Source organism: Schistocerca americana, chromosome 2, assembly GCF_021461395.2.
Source record: "Schistocerca americana isolate TAMUIC-IGC-003095 chromosome 2, iqSchAmer2.1, whole genome shotgun sequence".
Taxonomy (NCBI): domain Eukaryota; kingdom Metazoa; phylum Arthropoda; class Insecta; order Orthoptera; family Acrididae; genus Schistocerca; species Schistocerca americana.
Genome location: NC_060120.1, coordinates 688,454,669 through 688,468,073, shown reverse-complemented (window position 1 = coordinate 688,468,073; position 13,405 = coordinate 688,454,669). Strand labels below are relative to the sequence as shown.

The 13,405-nt window shown below is 45.3% G+C and overlaps 1 protein-coding gene across 4 annotated transcripts in view; it reads left to right on the top strand.

Annotated features, from left to right (window-relative positions):
* LOC124593714 (schwannomin-interacting protein 1 homolog) overlaps nt 1-13,405 on the top strand; it is a 1,030,697-nt gene that overhangs the window by 546,665 nt on the left and 470,627 nt on the right. For all 4 annotated transcript variants that reach the window (XM_047132026.1, XM_047132025.1, XM_047132024.1 and 1 more), the window contains exon 6: nt 9,783-10,431. In XM_047132026.1, the coding sequence (XP_046987982.1) occupies nt 9,783-10,431 (649 nt within the window). The remainder of the gene's footprint in view (nt 1-9,782; nt 10,432-13,405) is intronic.

Sequence of the window (13,405 nt, the reverse complement as noted above, 5' to 3'; positions counted from 1 at the left end):
TATTTTCCATCGCTGATTTTGATGAAAAGTCGCTATTCTACTTTCTACAATCTGTCTCGTATTCCTCTCAGCGTAGTTTATCTCTCATCCACATTGAATGCTAAACTTCTGTCCACTCCAGTCAAAAGGACTTCTAGATCTTCTGAAGAGCCTGCCTGAGGATGAAACTTAGCATCGTCTCCAATTTAGTTTGCACTTTCATTCGTCTTCCGAAATTTCTTTTCATGTTCTCAGTTCAAAATAAGCTACAGCTCTTTCTTATACACTTCTTACAACGAACTTATCATTCTAAACCTGCAAATTTTGTTATTTCTTCTTTACTTTTAATATTTTCATTAAAGAACAAATTTCATCTTCGTCTCGAATGTCTTATTGCTACCGCGTGTTGTCTAATAGTGATACACAACTCAAATGTCCTACTTTTTCATTTTTTCCCCCTCCAATATTAAGCACACAGTCAGAAGTGCTTATATAGTACATTTATTATTTATTTGTTAAATTGTTGTTTCTACTGGAGTTCTTTATTTTTTCTTTCCATATATATAATTACTCCCTGTCCCCCCACCCCACCTCATGACACATGGACCTTGCCTTTGGTGGAGAGGCTTGCGTGCCTCAGCGATACAGACAGCCGTACCGTAGGTGCAACCACAACGGAGGGGTATCTGTTGAGAGACCAGACAAACGGCCTCGCTGCGCTGGTACTGCGAAGGGCTGAAAGCAAGGGGAAACTATAGTCGTAATTTTTCCCGAGAGCATGCAGCTTTACTGTATGATTAAATCATGATGGGGTCCTCTTGGCTAAAATAACCCAGAGGTAAAATAGTCCTCCATTCGGATCTCCGGGCGGCTACTACTCAGGAGGACGTAGTTATCAGGAGAAACAAAACTGGCTTTCTACGGATCGGAGCGTGGAATGTCAGGTCCCTCAATCGGGCAGGTAGTTTAGAAAATTTAAATAGGGAAATGGATAGGTTAAAGTTAGATATAGTGGGAATTAGTGAAATTCAGTGGCAGGAGGAACAAGACTTCTGGTTAGGTAAATACAGGGCTATAAATACAAAATCAAATAGGGGTAATGCGAGAGTAGGTTTAATAATGAATAAAAAATAGGAGCGCAGTTAAGTTACTATGAACTGCATAGTGAACTCATTATTGTAGCCAAGATAGACACGAATCCCAAGCCTACCACAGCAGTACAAGTTTATATACCAACTAGCTCCGCAGATTGAGGATATGTATGATGAGATAAAAGAAATTATTCAGGTGGTGAAGGGAGACGAAAATTTAATAGTCATGGGTAACTGGAACTCGACAGTAGGAAAAAGAAGAGAAAGAAAAGTAGTAGGTGAATATGGAATGGGAGTAAGGAATGAAAGAGGAAGCCGCCTAGTAGAATTTTGCACAGAGCATAACTTAATCATAGCTAACACTTGGTTCAAGAATCATAAAAGAAGGGTGTATAGATGGAAGAAGCCTGGAGAGACTGGAAGGTCTCAGATAGATTATATAATGGTAAGGCAGAGATTCAGGAACCAGGTTTTAAATTGTAAGACATTTCCAGGGGGAAGATGTGGACTCTGACCACACTTTTTGGTTATGAACTGTAGATTAAAACTAAAGAAACTTCAAAAAGTTGGGAATTTTAAGAAATGGAACCTGGATAAACTGAAAGAACCAGAGGTAGTAGAGAGCTTCAGGGAGAGCATTAGGAAACATTGACAAGAATGGGGGAAAGAAATACAGTAGAAGAAGAATGGGTAGCTTTGAGAGATGAAATAGTGAAAGTAGCAGAGGATCAAGTAGGTAAAAAGACGAGGACTAATAGAAATCCTTGGGTAACAGAAGAGGGATTTAATTTAATCGTTGAAAGGAGAAAATATAAAAATGCACTAAAGAAGCAGGCAGAAAGGAATACAAACGTCTCAAAAATGAGATCGACAAGAAGTGCAAAATGGCTAAGCAGGGATGGCTAGAGGACAAACGTAAGGATATAGAGGCGCATATTACTAGGGGTAACATAGACACTGCCTACAGGAAAATTAAAGAGACCTTTGGAGAAAATAGAACCACTTGTATGAATATCAAGAGCACAGATGGAAACCCAGTTCTAAGCAAAGAAGGGAAAGTAGAAAGGTGGAAGGAGTATATACAGGGTCTATACAAGGACGATGTACTTGAGGACAGTACTATGGAAATGGAAGAGGACGTAGGTGAAGATGAAATGGGAGATATGATTCTGCATGAAGAGTTTCACAGAGCACTGAAATATCTAAGTCGAAACAAGGTCCCAGGAGTAGACAACATTCCATTAGAACTACTGATAGACTTGGGAGAGCTAGCCCTGACAAAACTCTACCTTCTGGTGAGCAATATGTATGAAACAGGCGAAATACCTTCAGACTTCAAGAAAAATATAATAATTCCAAACCCAAAGAAAGCAGGTGTTGACAGGTGTCAAAATTACCGAAGTATCAGTTCAATAAGTCACGGCTGCGAAATACTGACCCGAATTCTTTACACACGAATGGAAAATCTGGTAGAAGCCGACCTTGGGGAAGGCCAGTTTTGGTTCCGTAGCACTTTCATTTTACATTCCATTATCCTGAAATAACGCCAACACTTATACTTAGTCTGTTTCGTCTGAGAATTTATTCATTTCATACTGTGCTGAATTTTCGTCCGCCTGTTTATTTAAATATTTGTGTAGCCATATACGTTCTATACAGAGTCTCCCCTTAATGTTGCGATGAACTTCGAGTTGTTGTAGAGGGTGGCTTGAGGAACAAAGCGAGGACAGGAACCCGTGCCTGGAAACGTCATCCAATGACGCTACAGAGCGTCGAAGTTCAGGCTCCGGCGCCTTCCGTTAGGTCACCCCATCGGCAGCAAACGAGATATTGCTCGCTGACAGACCTTAGGCAGAACTTCTCGCAATGTTGTTTGCTATTCAGTGATAACGACTGACTGCCACGATCGTCAGTGGAGAACATGGAGCTACACTCCTGGAAACTGAAATAAGAACACCGTGAATTCATTGTCCCAGGAAGGGGAAACTTTATTGACACATTCCTGGGGTCAGATGCATCACATGATCACACTGACAGAACCACAGGCACATAGACACAGGCAACAGAGCATGCACAATGTCGGCACTAGTACAGTGTATATCCACCTTTCACAGCAATGCAGGCTGCTATTCTCTCATGGAGACGATCGTAGAGATGCTGGATGTAGTCCTGTGGAACGGCTTGCCATGCCATTTCCACCTGGCGCCTCAGTTGGACCAGCGTTCGTGCTGGACGTGCAGACCGCGTGAGACGACGCTTCATCCACTCCCAAACATGCTCAATGGGGGACAGATCCGGAGATCTTGCTGGCCAGGGTAGTTGACTTACACCTTCTAGAGCACGTTGGGTGGCACGGGATACATGCGGACGTGCATTGTCCTGTTGGAACAGCAAGTTCCCTTGCCGGTCTAGGAATGGTAGAACGATGGGTTCGATGACGGTTTGGATGTACCGTGCACTATTCAGTGTCCCCTCGACGATCACCAGTGGTGTACGGCCAGTGTAGGAGATCGCTCCCCACACCATGATGCCGGGTGTTGGCCCTGTGTGCCTCGGTCGTATGCAGTCCTGATTGTGGCGCTCACCTGCACGGCGCCAAACACGCATACGACCATCATTGGCACCAAGGCAGAAGCGACTCTCATCGTTGAAGACGACACGTCTCCATTCGTCCCTCCATTCACGCCTGTCGCGACACCACTGGAGGCGGGCTGCACGATGTTGGGGCGTGAGCGGAAGACGGCCTAACGGTGTGCGGGACCGTAGCCCAGCTTCATGGAGACGGTTGCGAATGGTCCTCGCCGATACCCCAGGAGCAACAGTGTCCCTAATTTGCTGGGAAGTGGCGGTGCGGTCCCCTACGGCACTGCGTAGGATCCTACGGTCTTGGCGTGCATCCGTGCGTCGCTGCGGTCCGGTCCCAGGTCGACAGGCACGTGCACCTTCCGCCGACCACTGGCGACAACATCGATGTACTGTGGAGACCTCACGCCCCACGTGTTGAGCAATTCGGCGGTACGTCCACCCGGCCTCCCGCATGCCCACTATACGCCCTCGCTCAAAGTCCGTCAACTGCACATACGGTTCACGTCCACGCTGTCGCGGCATGCTACCAGTGTTAAAGACTGCGATGGAGCTCCGTATGCCACGGCAAACTGGCTGACACTGACGGCGGCGGTGCACAAATGCTGCGCAGCTAGCGCCATTCGACGGCCAACACCGCGGTTCCTGGTGTGTCCGCTGTGCCGTGCGTGTGATCATTGCTTGTACAGCCCTCTCGCAGTGTCCGGAGCAAGTATGGTGGGTCTGACACACCGGTGTCAATGTGTTCTTTTTTCCATTTCCAGGAGTGTATATGCGGCGTAGGCAGACCTTGTCTTCTACGAATGCGATTCTCTGTTGGCTCGTTGTAAGACAGTTATGGACACTGGTTTCCATCTGCAGTTTATTTTTGTACTGTACACCGAAAAACATTGGAGCATCACATTCATAGGAGACAAGGCCTATCTGCGCAGCAGTTAGCTCCATCTTCTCCACAGGCGATCGTGGTAATCAGTCACGATCACTGAGTAGCAAAAAACATTGCGATACTTTCCGCCTACGGTCCGTCACACTTGCCGCCGAAGAGATGGCCTAGCGATATCCGCCAGAGCCTATAATTTCGGCGCTCTGTAGCGTCGTTGAAAGACGTTTGTGGACACGGGTTCTTATCTTCTCTTTGTTCCTCAAGACACCCTCTACAATACCCTCGTAGTTTGCCGCACCATTTCTGGGACAGCATGTGTACAGTGTTGTCTTCTATAGCTTTCTCCAAGTATCACTTTACATTTTAAAAAATGGTGTTCCCGGCATGCTTCTGGAGTCCTTCTTATATCAGCCTCGTATCTCATTTGCTTCTCAAACAAGTGTTCTCAGCATGCTTTTAAAATCTATATTGTAACAGTGTCTCAGTTCTCTCATTTTACGAAAAAGGTATCCTCAGCATGCTTTTAAAATCCACTCCGTAACAGCCTGTTCTCTCCCTCCTTTCTTTTCTGCAATACAACTTCTCCTGTAATTCTGCCTTTCTTTCTTTCGCCTACTACAACATTTTAATCTTCTAATACCGCTGAAAGTTCATTCATCCTCCCATATTTTATTAATTCCACAATTTACTCTTATACATGGTGTTTCATAATTTCTGTTACACGCTTCTAGGGGTTGTAGAGGAATCTACGTAGATAAAGTACGAGAAACCGGTGTCCGAAAATGAACCATCTGGATGTAAAATAAATTAGAAGACCCGAACATTATCCCATGCCCCACAGTGGAGACAATGACTTCTGACATGCGTGTTCTCCAGGAGTCCATGGCATGGGCAGTGTTTCGAGTACTCTTCATCTGGTCGTCTTCTGCGTGACGAAGGACGTTCTTTCCAAAGTCAAGAGAGTGGCCCACCCGCCGAGCACCACAGCCACCCCTCCTAGCTGTGAATGTACCAGTTTCTCGTCGCTGTTGTTTTAGTCGGACGAGAATTGTAATTGGTGTCATATTTTTAAGAAGGACTGACAACGACTCCCTCTTTTCAGTTCGTGCACGTACAGTGTAGCGGCAAATTACAAAGTGATCTGGTTTTCAAACTTATCTTACACCCAAATAGTACATTTCCCTGACATGGATTCCTTACCAAAATATTATCTATTGTACAACACCTAGAAACCTGTTACAACAATTGCGAAACGTCCTGCATGTGCCAATGTACATTTCGAAGTCAAAGTTTCATCATCACGTCTTCAGTTTTTGTGTAAGAACCAACATTATTATGACAACGTGTCAATAATTTGAGAAATTATTGTGGAATATACAGGGTGAGTCACTAACTATTGTCACCAAGAATAACTCCAAAAGTATAAGAGCTGAAAAGTTTGGGGGACAAAAATTGCTTGGGACAACGAGGCGATAATATGACTTTGGTTTTTTGTTGCCAGATGGGGTCGCTTCAGAGATATGAAGGTCAACTTTCTTTTTTTAAATGGGATGCTATAGATTGGTACTTATTTTCTGAAAGCGGCTATCGAGACGAATCCAAAGATGTGTAACAGTAAGGTCTTTGAAGGTCAACGGAGGTCACAAAAATGGCATCACGTCCATTTACAGAAGGTGTTCGAAGTGATGACCATTGGTATCAATGCAGTGCTGCAAACGTCTTCCATGGGTTGAGTGGCATTCCTTAACACTTCGGCACTTATCGAACCACATGCTCTGACAATTCTCTCTCGCATATCTTCAGGTGTAGTTGGAACTTCTTTATATACAATGTCTTGTACGAATCCCCACAACAACAAAATCCAGAGGCTTCAAGTCTGGCGAACGAGCAGGCCACGACACGTCTCCTTCGCGTCCAATCCTATCCATTGATCTGGGAATTGTCTTCGCAACTCATTTCTAGCCATCAGCGTAAAATGTGCCGGATACCCATCGTGTTGATACCACATCCTGTTCCTTGTTCCTAAAGGTATTTCTTCCTATAAAAGACATAATGTTTCTTGCAGGAATGTGGTGTACTTCCTACCATTAAGATTTCATTCTATGAAATAGGGGCCTATAATTCTGTCCTCCAGAATCCCACACCATACAATCACCGACCACGGTTTTTGGTGTGTAACTTTCCACAGCAATCTATTTTCAGTTGCCCAGTAATACATTAACATTTCCATGGTTCGTGAATGTAGCCTCGTTAGTAAATAAAAACAAATTAATAAATGCGTCATCTCTCTGAATCTGAAGTTGAGCCCATCGGCAGAATTAAGCGTGACGCATACAATCGGTACCAGTTAATTCTTGGTGGAGACTGATATCGTAAGGATGATATTTATGGCGATGCAAAACATGAACAAGAAAAAAATGATTCAAATGGCTCTAAGCACTATGGGACTTAACATCTGAGGTCATCTGTCCCCTAAACTTTGCCATTTATGCTTCCGATGCGTTAAAAATCCAGTTATTCTCACTTTATCATAGCCATATTTAAATGTACGACGTGTAGGGTGAATACGTTGAGGATATCTTTCAGCATATAAGTCTTTAGCTCTCACTGAATTTCGTTGACGTTCTCCGTAAATGAGAAGCATATCGACTTGTTCTTCGAAGAAATATATGACTCACATTCGCTTGATTCGACGATACTATTCTTACCGTTCCTATTAATGTTGTATTGCGAAACCGTCGAATGGTGTTTAAATGTCAATGGCGCGTTAGATGAATACGCCGCATTCTGCGAATATTTACTATTTGCACGATATACGAGGGAGAACTGTCAGAACACGTGCTTTGATAAGTGACGAAGTGAGAAGGAGTACCATTCAATCCGTGATAAGATGATTTCAGCACTGCATTGATACCTTCTGTAAATGGACGTTCATGGCACCTTTGTGACCTTCTTTGACCTTCAAAGACCTTACTATTACACATCATTGGATTCGTCTCAATAGTCGCTATCAGAAAATTACCAAACTATAGCATCCCATTTAAAAAACGAAGTTGACCTTCATATCTCTGACGGAACTCCACCTAGCAACAAAAACTAACGTCCTATTCTGGCCCCCCTTGTCCTATTGAACATTTGTCCCACAAACTTTTCCGCTACTATCATCCTTTCGGGGTTACTCTAGGTGGCAATAGTTAGTGACTCACCCTGCTTACAGAAGTACAGAAAAACATAGTTGAGATTTCAAAGAGTAAGTTACACACGTCGTCCCATGATAAGGCCATTGCGCACCAAGAATGGCGAATCGTCAGAAAAAAGTGCATGATCTAGATTTCCCGGAGATACAGCTCTGCCGCGATACAGATAGCAGGTGTTTCACAGTGAGGTAGTGAAATGGCACGCCAGCTGGAAAGGTGCTCCTGTACTGAAGAACGTGGAACGGACGATTCTTGTGCGTAAATCATCTAAACTACACATTGATTCACTTGGAAATTCTGCCTGTATATGGGCGAAATGCAATCTTGTGTCCAGCTGTAGTGCAAACAGCTTGAACGAGGCCGCAAAGGCGTGGGTGGTGCTAATCAGGAGGAAACGCCACTGATATCGACCACAGACGACTAACGGAAAACTGATTCCCAGCAGTCTCAGATTTTCCACCGCTGAGGGCGTACACAAAGCGGTTCTTGGATGGCGCCGTGATCAAGGAGCAGATTTCTATTGTCGAGGAACTGCACATTTGGTAGAGTGTTCCGACCATTTTGTAAAGAAGCTTCATGACGTGCCTAATATAGTGTAGAGCCCCCGCGAGCACCCAGAAGTGCCGGAACACGACGTGGTCTGGGCTCGACTAATGTCTGAAGTAGTGCTGGAGGGAATTCACACCGTGAGTCCTGTAGGGCTGCTCAAAAACCCGTAAGAGTACAAGGAGGCGGTAATCTCTTCTGAAAAGCACGTTTCAAGGTATCCCAGGTATGTTTAATAATGTTCACGTCTGGGGAGTTTAGTGTTGAGCGGAAGTGCTTAAACTCAGAAGCGTGTTTCTGGAGCCACTCTCCAGCAATTCTGGACGTGCGGGCTGTCGCATTGTCCCGCTGGATTTGTCTAAGTCCGTCGGAATGCACAATGGACATGATTGGGTGCAGGTGATCAGACAGGATGCTTACGTACTTGTCACCTGTCAGAGTCGTATCTAGACATATCAGGGGTTCCATACCGCTCCAACTGCATACGCCCCACACCATTTAAGGGCCTCCACAACTTTAAGAGTCCTCTGCTGACACGCAGGGTGCATGGATTCAAGAGGTTGTCTTCACACCCGTTCACGTCCACCCGCTCAATACAATTTGAAACGAGACTCGTCCGACCAGGCAACATGTTTCCAGTCATCAACAGTCCAATGCCGGTGTTGACGGGCCCAGAGTTTGTGTCGTGCAGTCATCAAGGGGACACGAGCGGGCCTTAGTCTCCGAAAGCCCATATCGATGCTGCTTCGTTGAATGGTTCGCACGCTGTCGCTTGTTGATGGCCCAGCATTGAAATGTGCAGCAATTTGCGGAAGAGTTGCAGCTTTGTCACGCTGAACAATTCTCTTCATTCGTCGTTGGTCCCGTAGTTGCAAGATCTTTTTCCGACAGCAGCAACGTCGGGAATTTGATGTTTTACCGCATTCCTGATATTCACGGTGAAATGGTCGTACGGGAAAATCCCCACTTCGTGGCTACCTCGGAGATGCTGTGTGCCACCGCTCGTGCGTCGACGTTCAAACTCTTTTAAGTCTTGATACCCTGCCATTGTAGCAACAGTAAACGATCTAACAACTGCGACAGACATTGGTATTCTTATATAGACGTTTCCGACCGCAGCGCCATATTCTGCCTGTTTACATAACTGTATATTTGAATACGCTTACCTATGCCAGTTTCTTTGGCGCTTCAGTGTTTATTCACCCAAAATTTCACAAATTACAGCTAAGAATTCACTATATCTCCCATAGACACCCGTTCCTGATATGTTGACATCGTAATGCAGGTACGTACCTAAAAACCGAAGCCCTGGTGGAGAAGCTGTGACTTAGATATATATATCTGCAAAATTAAAACGCTGTAAAAGACAGTAGACGGATTTTATTATTAGTTTTTCCAAAGAATTAATACGTAACTTTATTCCTTCGACCTGGAAGTTAAAACTTCTTGACTACGCACCGTAATTATCACAGATAGTTGATGTAAATATTTTTATTTTTGCAGGAAGATATACTGGCGAGCAAGATAGACAGCATCAACCACTTGGACAGCGTGGAGAATCTGCAGAAGGCGTCGCTGTACGACAAGCCCAAGTTCAACATCCCAGTGGACGGGGAGGTGGACGAGGTGCTGGTGGTGAAGGACCTGAACGTGCCCACGCCGCTGCTGCCCCCAGAGGCCCCGGCAGTCACCGCTAGCACCGGCGCCGGCAGCATGGCGCTGGCGCTCGCCGCCTCTGCAGACAAGATGTCCGATGCCTTCCTGTCGGGGGCCAAGGACGAGCTGGCGCCCATCAAGATGGCCACCGGCGACGACTCCTGCGCAGCGTCCGCCGCCGGCGCAGGTGAGGAGGACTCGAACCGCTTCGCCCCGGAGGGCGACGACACGGAGGAGACGGAGAAATTCGCGCTGGAGCGTCGTGAGAAGGACGAGGTGCCGCGCAAGAAGGAGAAGATGGAGGAGATCAACTACAGCGTCAAGAAGGGCGGTGGCCAGGTGGACAGTCACCAGACCGCGGGGGCGGCCGCGGGGGCCGTGGTGCGGCGGCGCGGCGGCGACGCCGTGGGCGGGGGCGGCGGGGGCAGCAGTCGCAACATCTCCCACAGGAGGTCCGTGCCGGCTGCCAAGAAGAAGTCGTCCCCGGAGATACTCGGTGAGCCTCTATAACTAACTACTTGTCATACGAATGCACAAATCCACGCTCAGGAGCAGACTCAGTAACGTAGAGTCACACTATATATCAACGTAACGTTAGGCACTGTCACCTTCAAATGCATGTGCGCTAATGGTGTTGATTATTTTGTGGACCGCAGCTCGATAATGTACGAGGGAAAGTCAATTAGTATCTGCAATCAATTTTTACAAGAAGAGTACATAAATTTATTGGTGTCATTTTCCAACATTGTCACCCTTCTTTTCAATGCACTTGGCCAATAGTTGCATCCTTTCCAGTACCATCTGAAAAAAAGATTTTTGGCAGGGCAGCAAGCCACGTATGCACGGATCGTGCATAAAGATTCAGAAAACAAGAAAGAACAAAATCCCATACAATAACACGAGAGAGCGCCGCGAGAACACTCCGACTCACAATGTGAGCAGACCACTCCATAATCTGCCAACCCCATACCCCCAGCCATCAAAGTCGATGCAAAAACGTTCTTCCGAGAAACCACCCGTATCGTAATTTTAAACGTACTGCGGAATTTTTTAAGTTTCTTTCCACAAAAGTAAATCAACTCTTAATTGCAATTTTTTCTCGTGGGAGAGTAACTGTGTCATGGTGTATAAAGGGATCTTCCAGGAATGAATCAGATTTGAAGTCTGTCATCCCAAACCCTCTCATTCGGTCACTTTTTTATCAGTTTTCCCACTGGTTTGATCAGCCGACCACGAATTCCTCTCCTGTGCCAATCTCTTCAGCTCAAAGTAGTCCTTGCAACCTACGTCCTCAATTATTTGGTGGATGAATGCCAATCTATGTTTTCCTCTAAAGGTTTTACCCTCTACAGCTCCCTCTAGTACCATGGAAGTTATTCCTTCATGTCTTAACAGATGCTCTGTTATTCCTTACCTCATCAGGCCACCTAACTTTCAACATTCTTCTGCAGCACCACAGGACAAAAGCTTAAATTCTCTCCTGTTCCAGTTTTTCCAGAGTCCATGTGTCACTACCAAACAATGTTGTTTTCCAAACGTACTTTCTAAGAAATTTCTTCCTCAAATTAAGGACTATGTTTGATATCAGTAGATTTCTCTTGACCAGGAATGCCCTTTTAGCTAGCGCTAGTCTGCTTTTGATGTCCTCCTTGCTCCGACAGTTATGGGTTATTTTGTGCCTAGGTAGCAGAATTACTTAACTTCATTTACTCGCGATCATCAATCCTGGTAATTTTCTCGCTGTTCTCATTTCTGCTGCTTCTTATTGTTTCTTTGATATAAAAAAGTGGTTCAAATGGCTCTGAGCACTATGGGACTCAACTTCTGAGGTCATTAGTCCCCTAGAACTTAGAACTAGTTAAACCTAACTAACCTAAGGACATCACAAACATCCATGCCCGAGGCAGGATTCGAACCTGCGACCGTAGCGGTCTTGCGGTTCCAGACTGCAGCGCCTTTAACCGCACGGCCACTTCGGCCGGCGTTTCTTTGATATACTCGCAATTCATATTCAGTTCTCATTACACTGTTCATTCCATTCATCGGATCTTGTAATTCTTCTTCACTTTCACTGAGGACACATCTTCATCTACACCGAAAATCCGCAATGCACCTTAGGGCGGGTGACGGAGGGTACCCCGTACCGCTGCAGTCATTTCCTTTGCTGTTCCATTCGCAAACAGAACGAGGGGAAAAACGAAAGTATATATCCCTCCGTATGAGACCTAATTTCTCGTAATTTATCTTCATAGTCCTTACGCGCAGCCGGCCGGTGTGGCCGTGCGGTCTAGGCGCTTCAGTCTGGAACCGCGTGACCGCTCCGGTCGCAGGTTCGAATCCTGCCTCGGGCATGGATGTGTGTGATGTCCTTAGGTTAGTTAGGTTTAAGTAGTTCTAAGTTCTAGGGGACTGATGACCACAGATGTTAAGTCCCATAGTGCTCAGAGCCATTTGAACCATTTCTGAACCTTACGCGCAGTGTTTGTTTGGAGGAAGCGGAATCGTTCCGCAATCAGCTTCAAATGCTGGTTCTCTAAATATTTTCCATAGTGTTTGTTCCTCGTAAAGAACAGTGCCTTCCCTCCAGGTATTCCCGTTTGAGCTCCCGAAGCATCTCCTTAACACTTACGTGTTGTTCGAAGCTACCAGTAACAAATCTAGCAGCATACCTCTGAATTGCTTCGATATCTTCCGTTAATCCGACCTGGTACAGATCCCAAACACTAGCAGTACTCAAAGATAGGTAGCAGCAGTGTCCTATATGCAGTCTCCTTTGCAGATGAACCACTCTGTCTTAGAATTCTCTCCATAAACCGAAGTCGACCAATCACCTTTCCCCCTGCAACCCTTACATCCTGATTCCCTTTCATATCGCTTTCCAACGTTACGGCCAGATATTTAAACGACGTGACTGTCACGCAGGACACTATTAACGCTGTATCAGAACATTACGGGTTTTTTCCCTACATATCATCAGTAGCAATGTCATCTGCGAATTTTAATTCCACTCTTGAACTTTTATTTCCGTAATTGCTTCTTCGATATATAGACTGAACAGAACGGATGAAAGACTAAATATCTGCTTTACACACGCTTTATCCGAGCACTTCGTTCTTCCGTCACAGTTTTATCATTTTCTTTTTCAGTTTCTCTGTAGTTATTATCTTGTTTTACCAGTCACAGAAGGAGAAACTGCTCAATCTCACAATTCTTCTTCTTCAGCTTCTGCTTCTTCTTCGTCTTTTTGTCGAATCGTACTTTCTCTCAAGCACCCTGGCACTCTGACAAATGAGCTGTAGACAGTGACCGTAAGGGCCGAACCAACCGTGGTTTGAAAAAATGAATAAATAAAAAATTTAAAAAAGGAAAATTGATCTGATGCCTGCGTTTTATTCAAAATTCTTGTTCTGATTAACTTTTAGTCATTGCAATTTTTCGCAATATTGCACTTGACGTTGGTCAGACGGCCG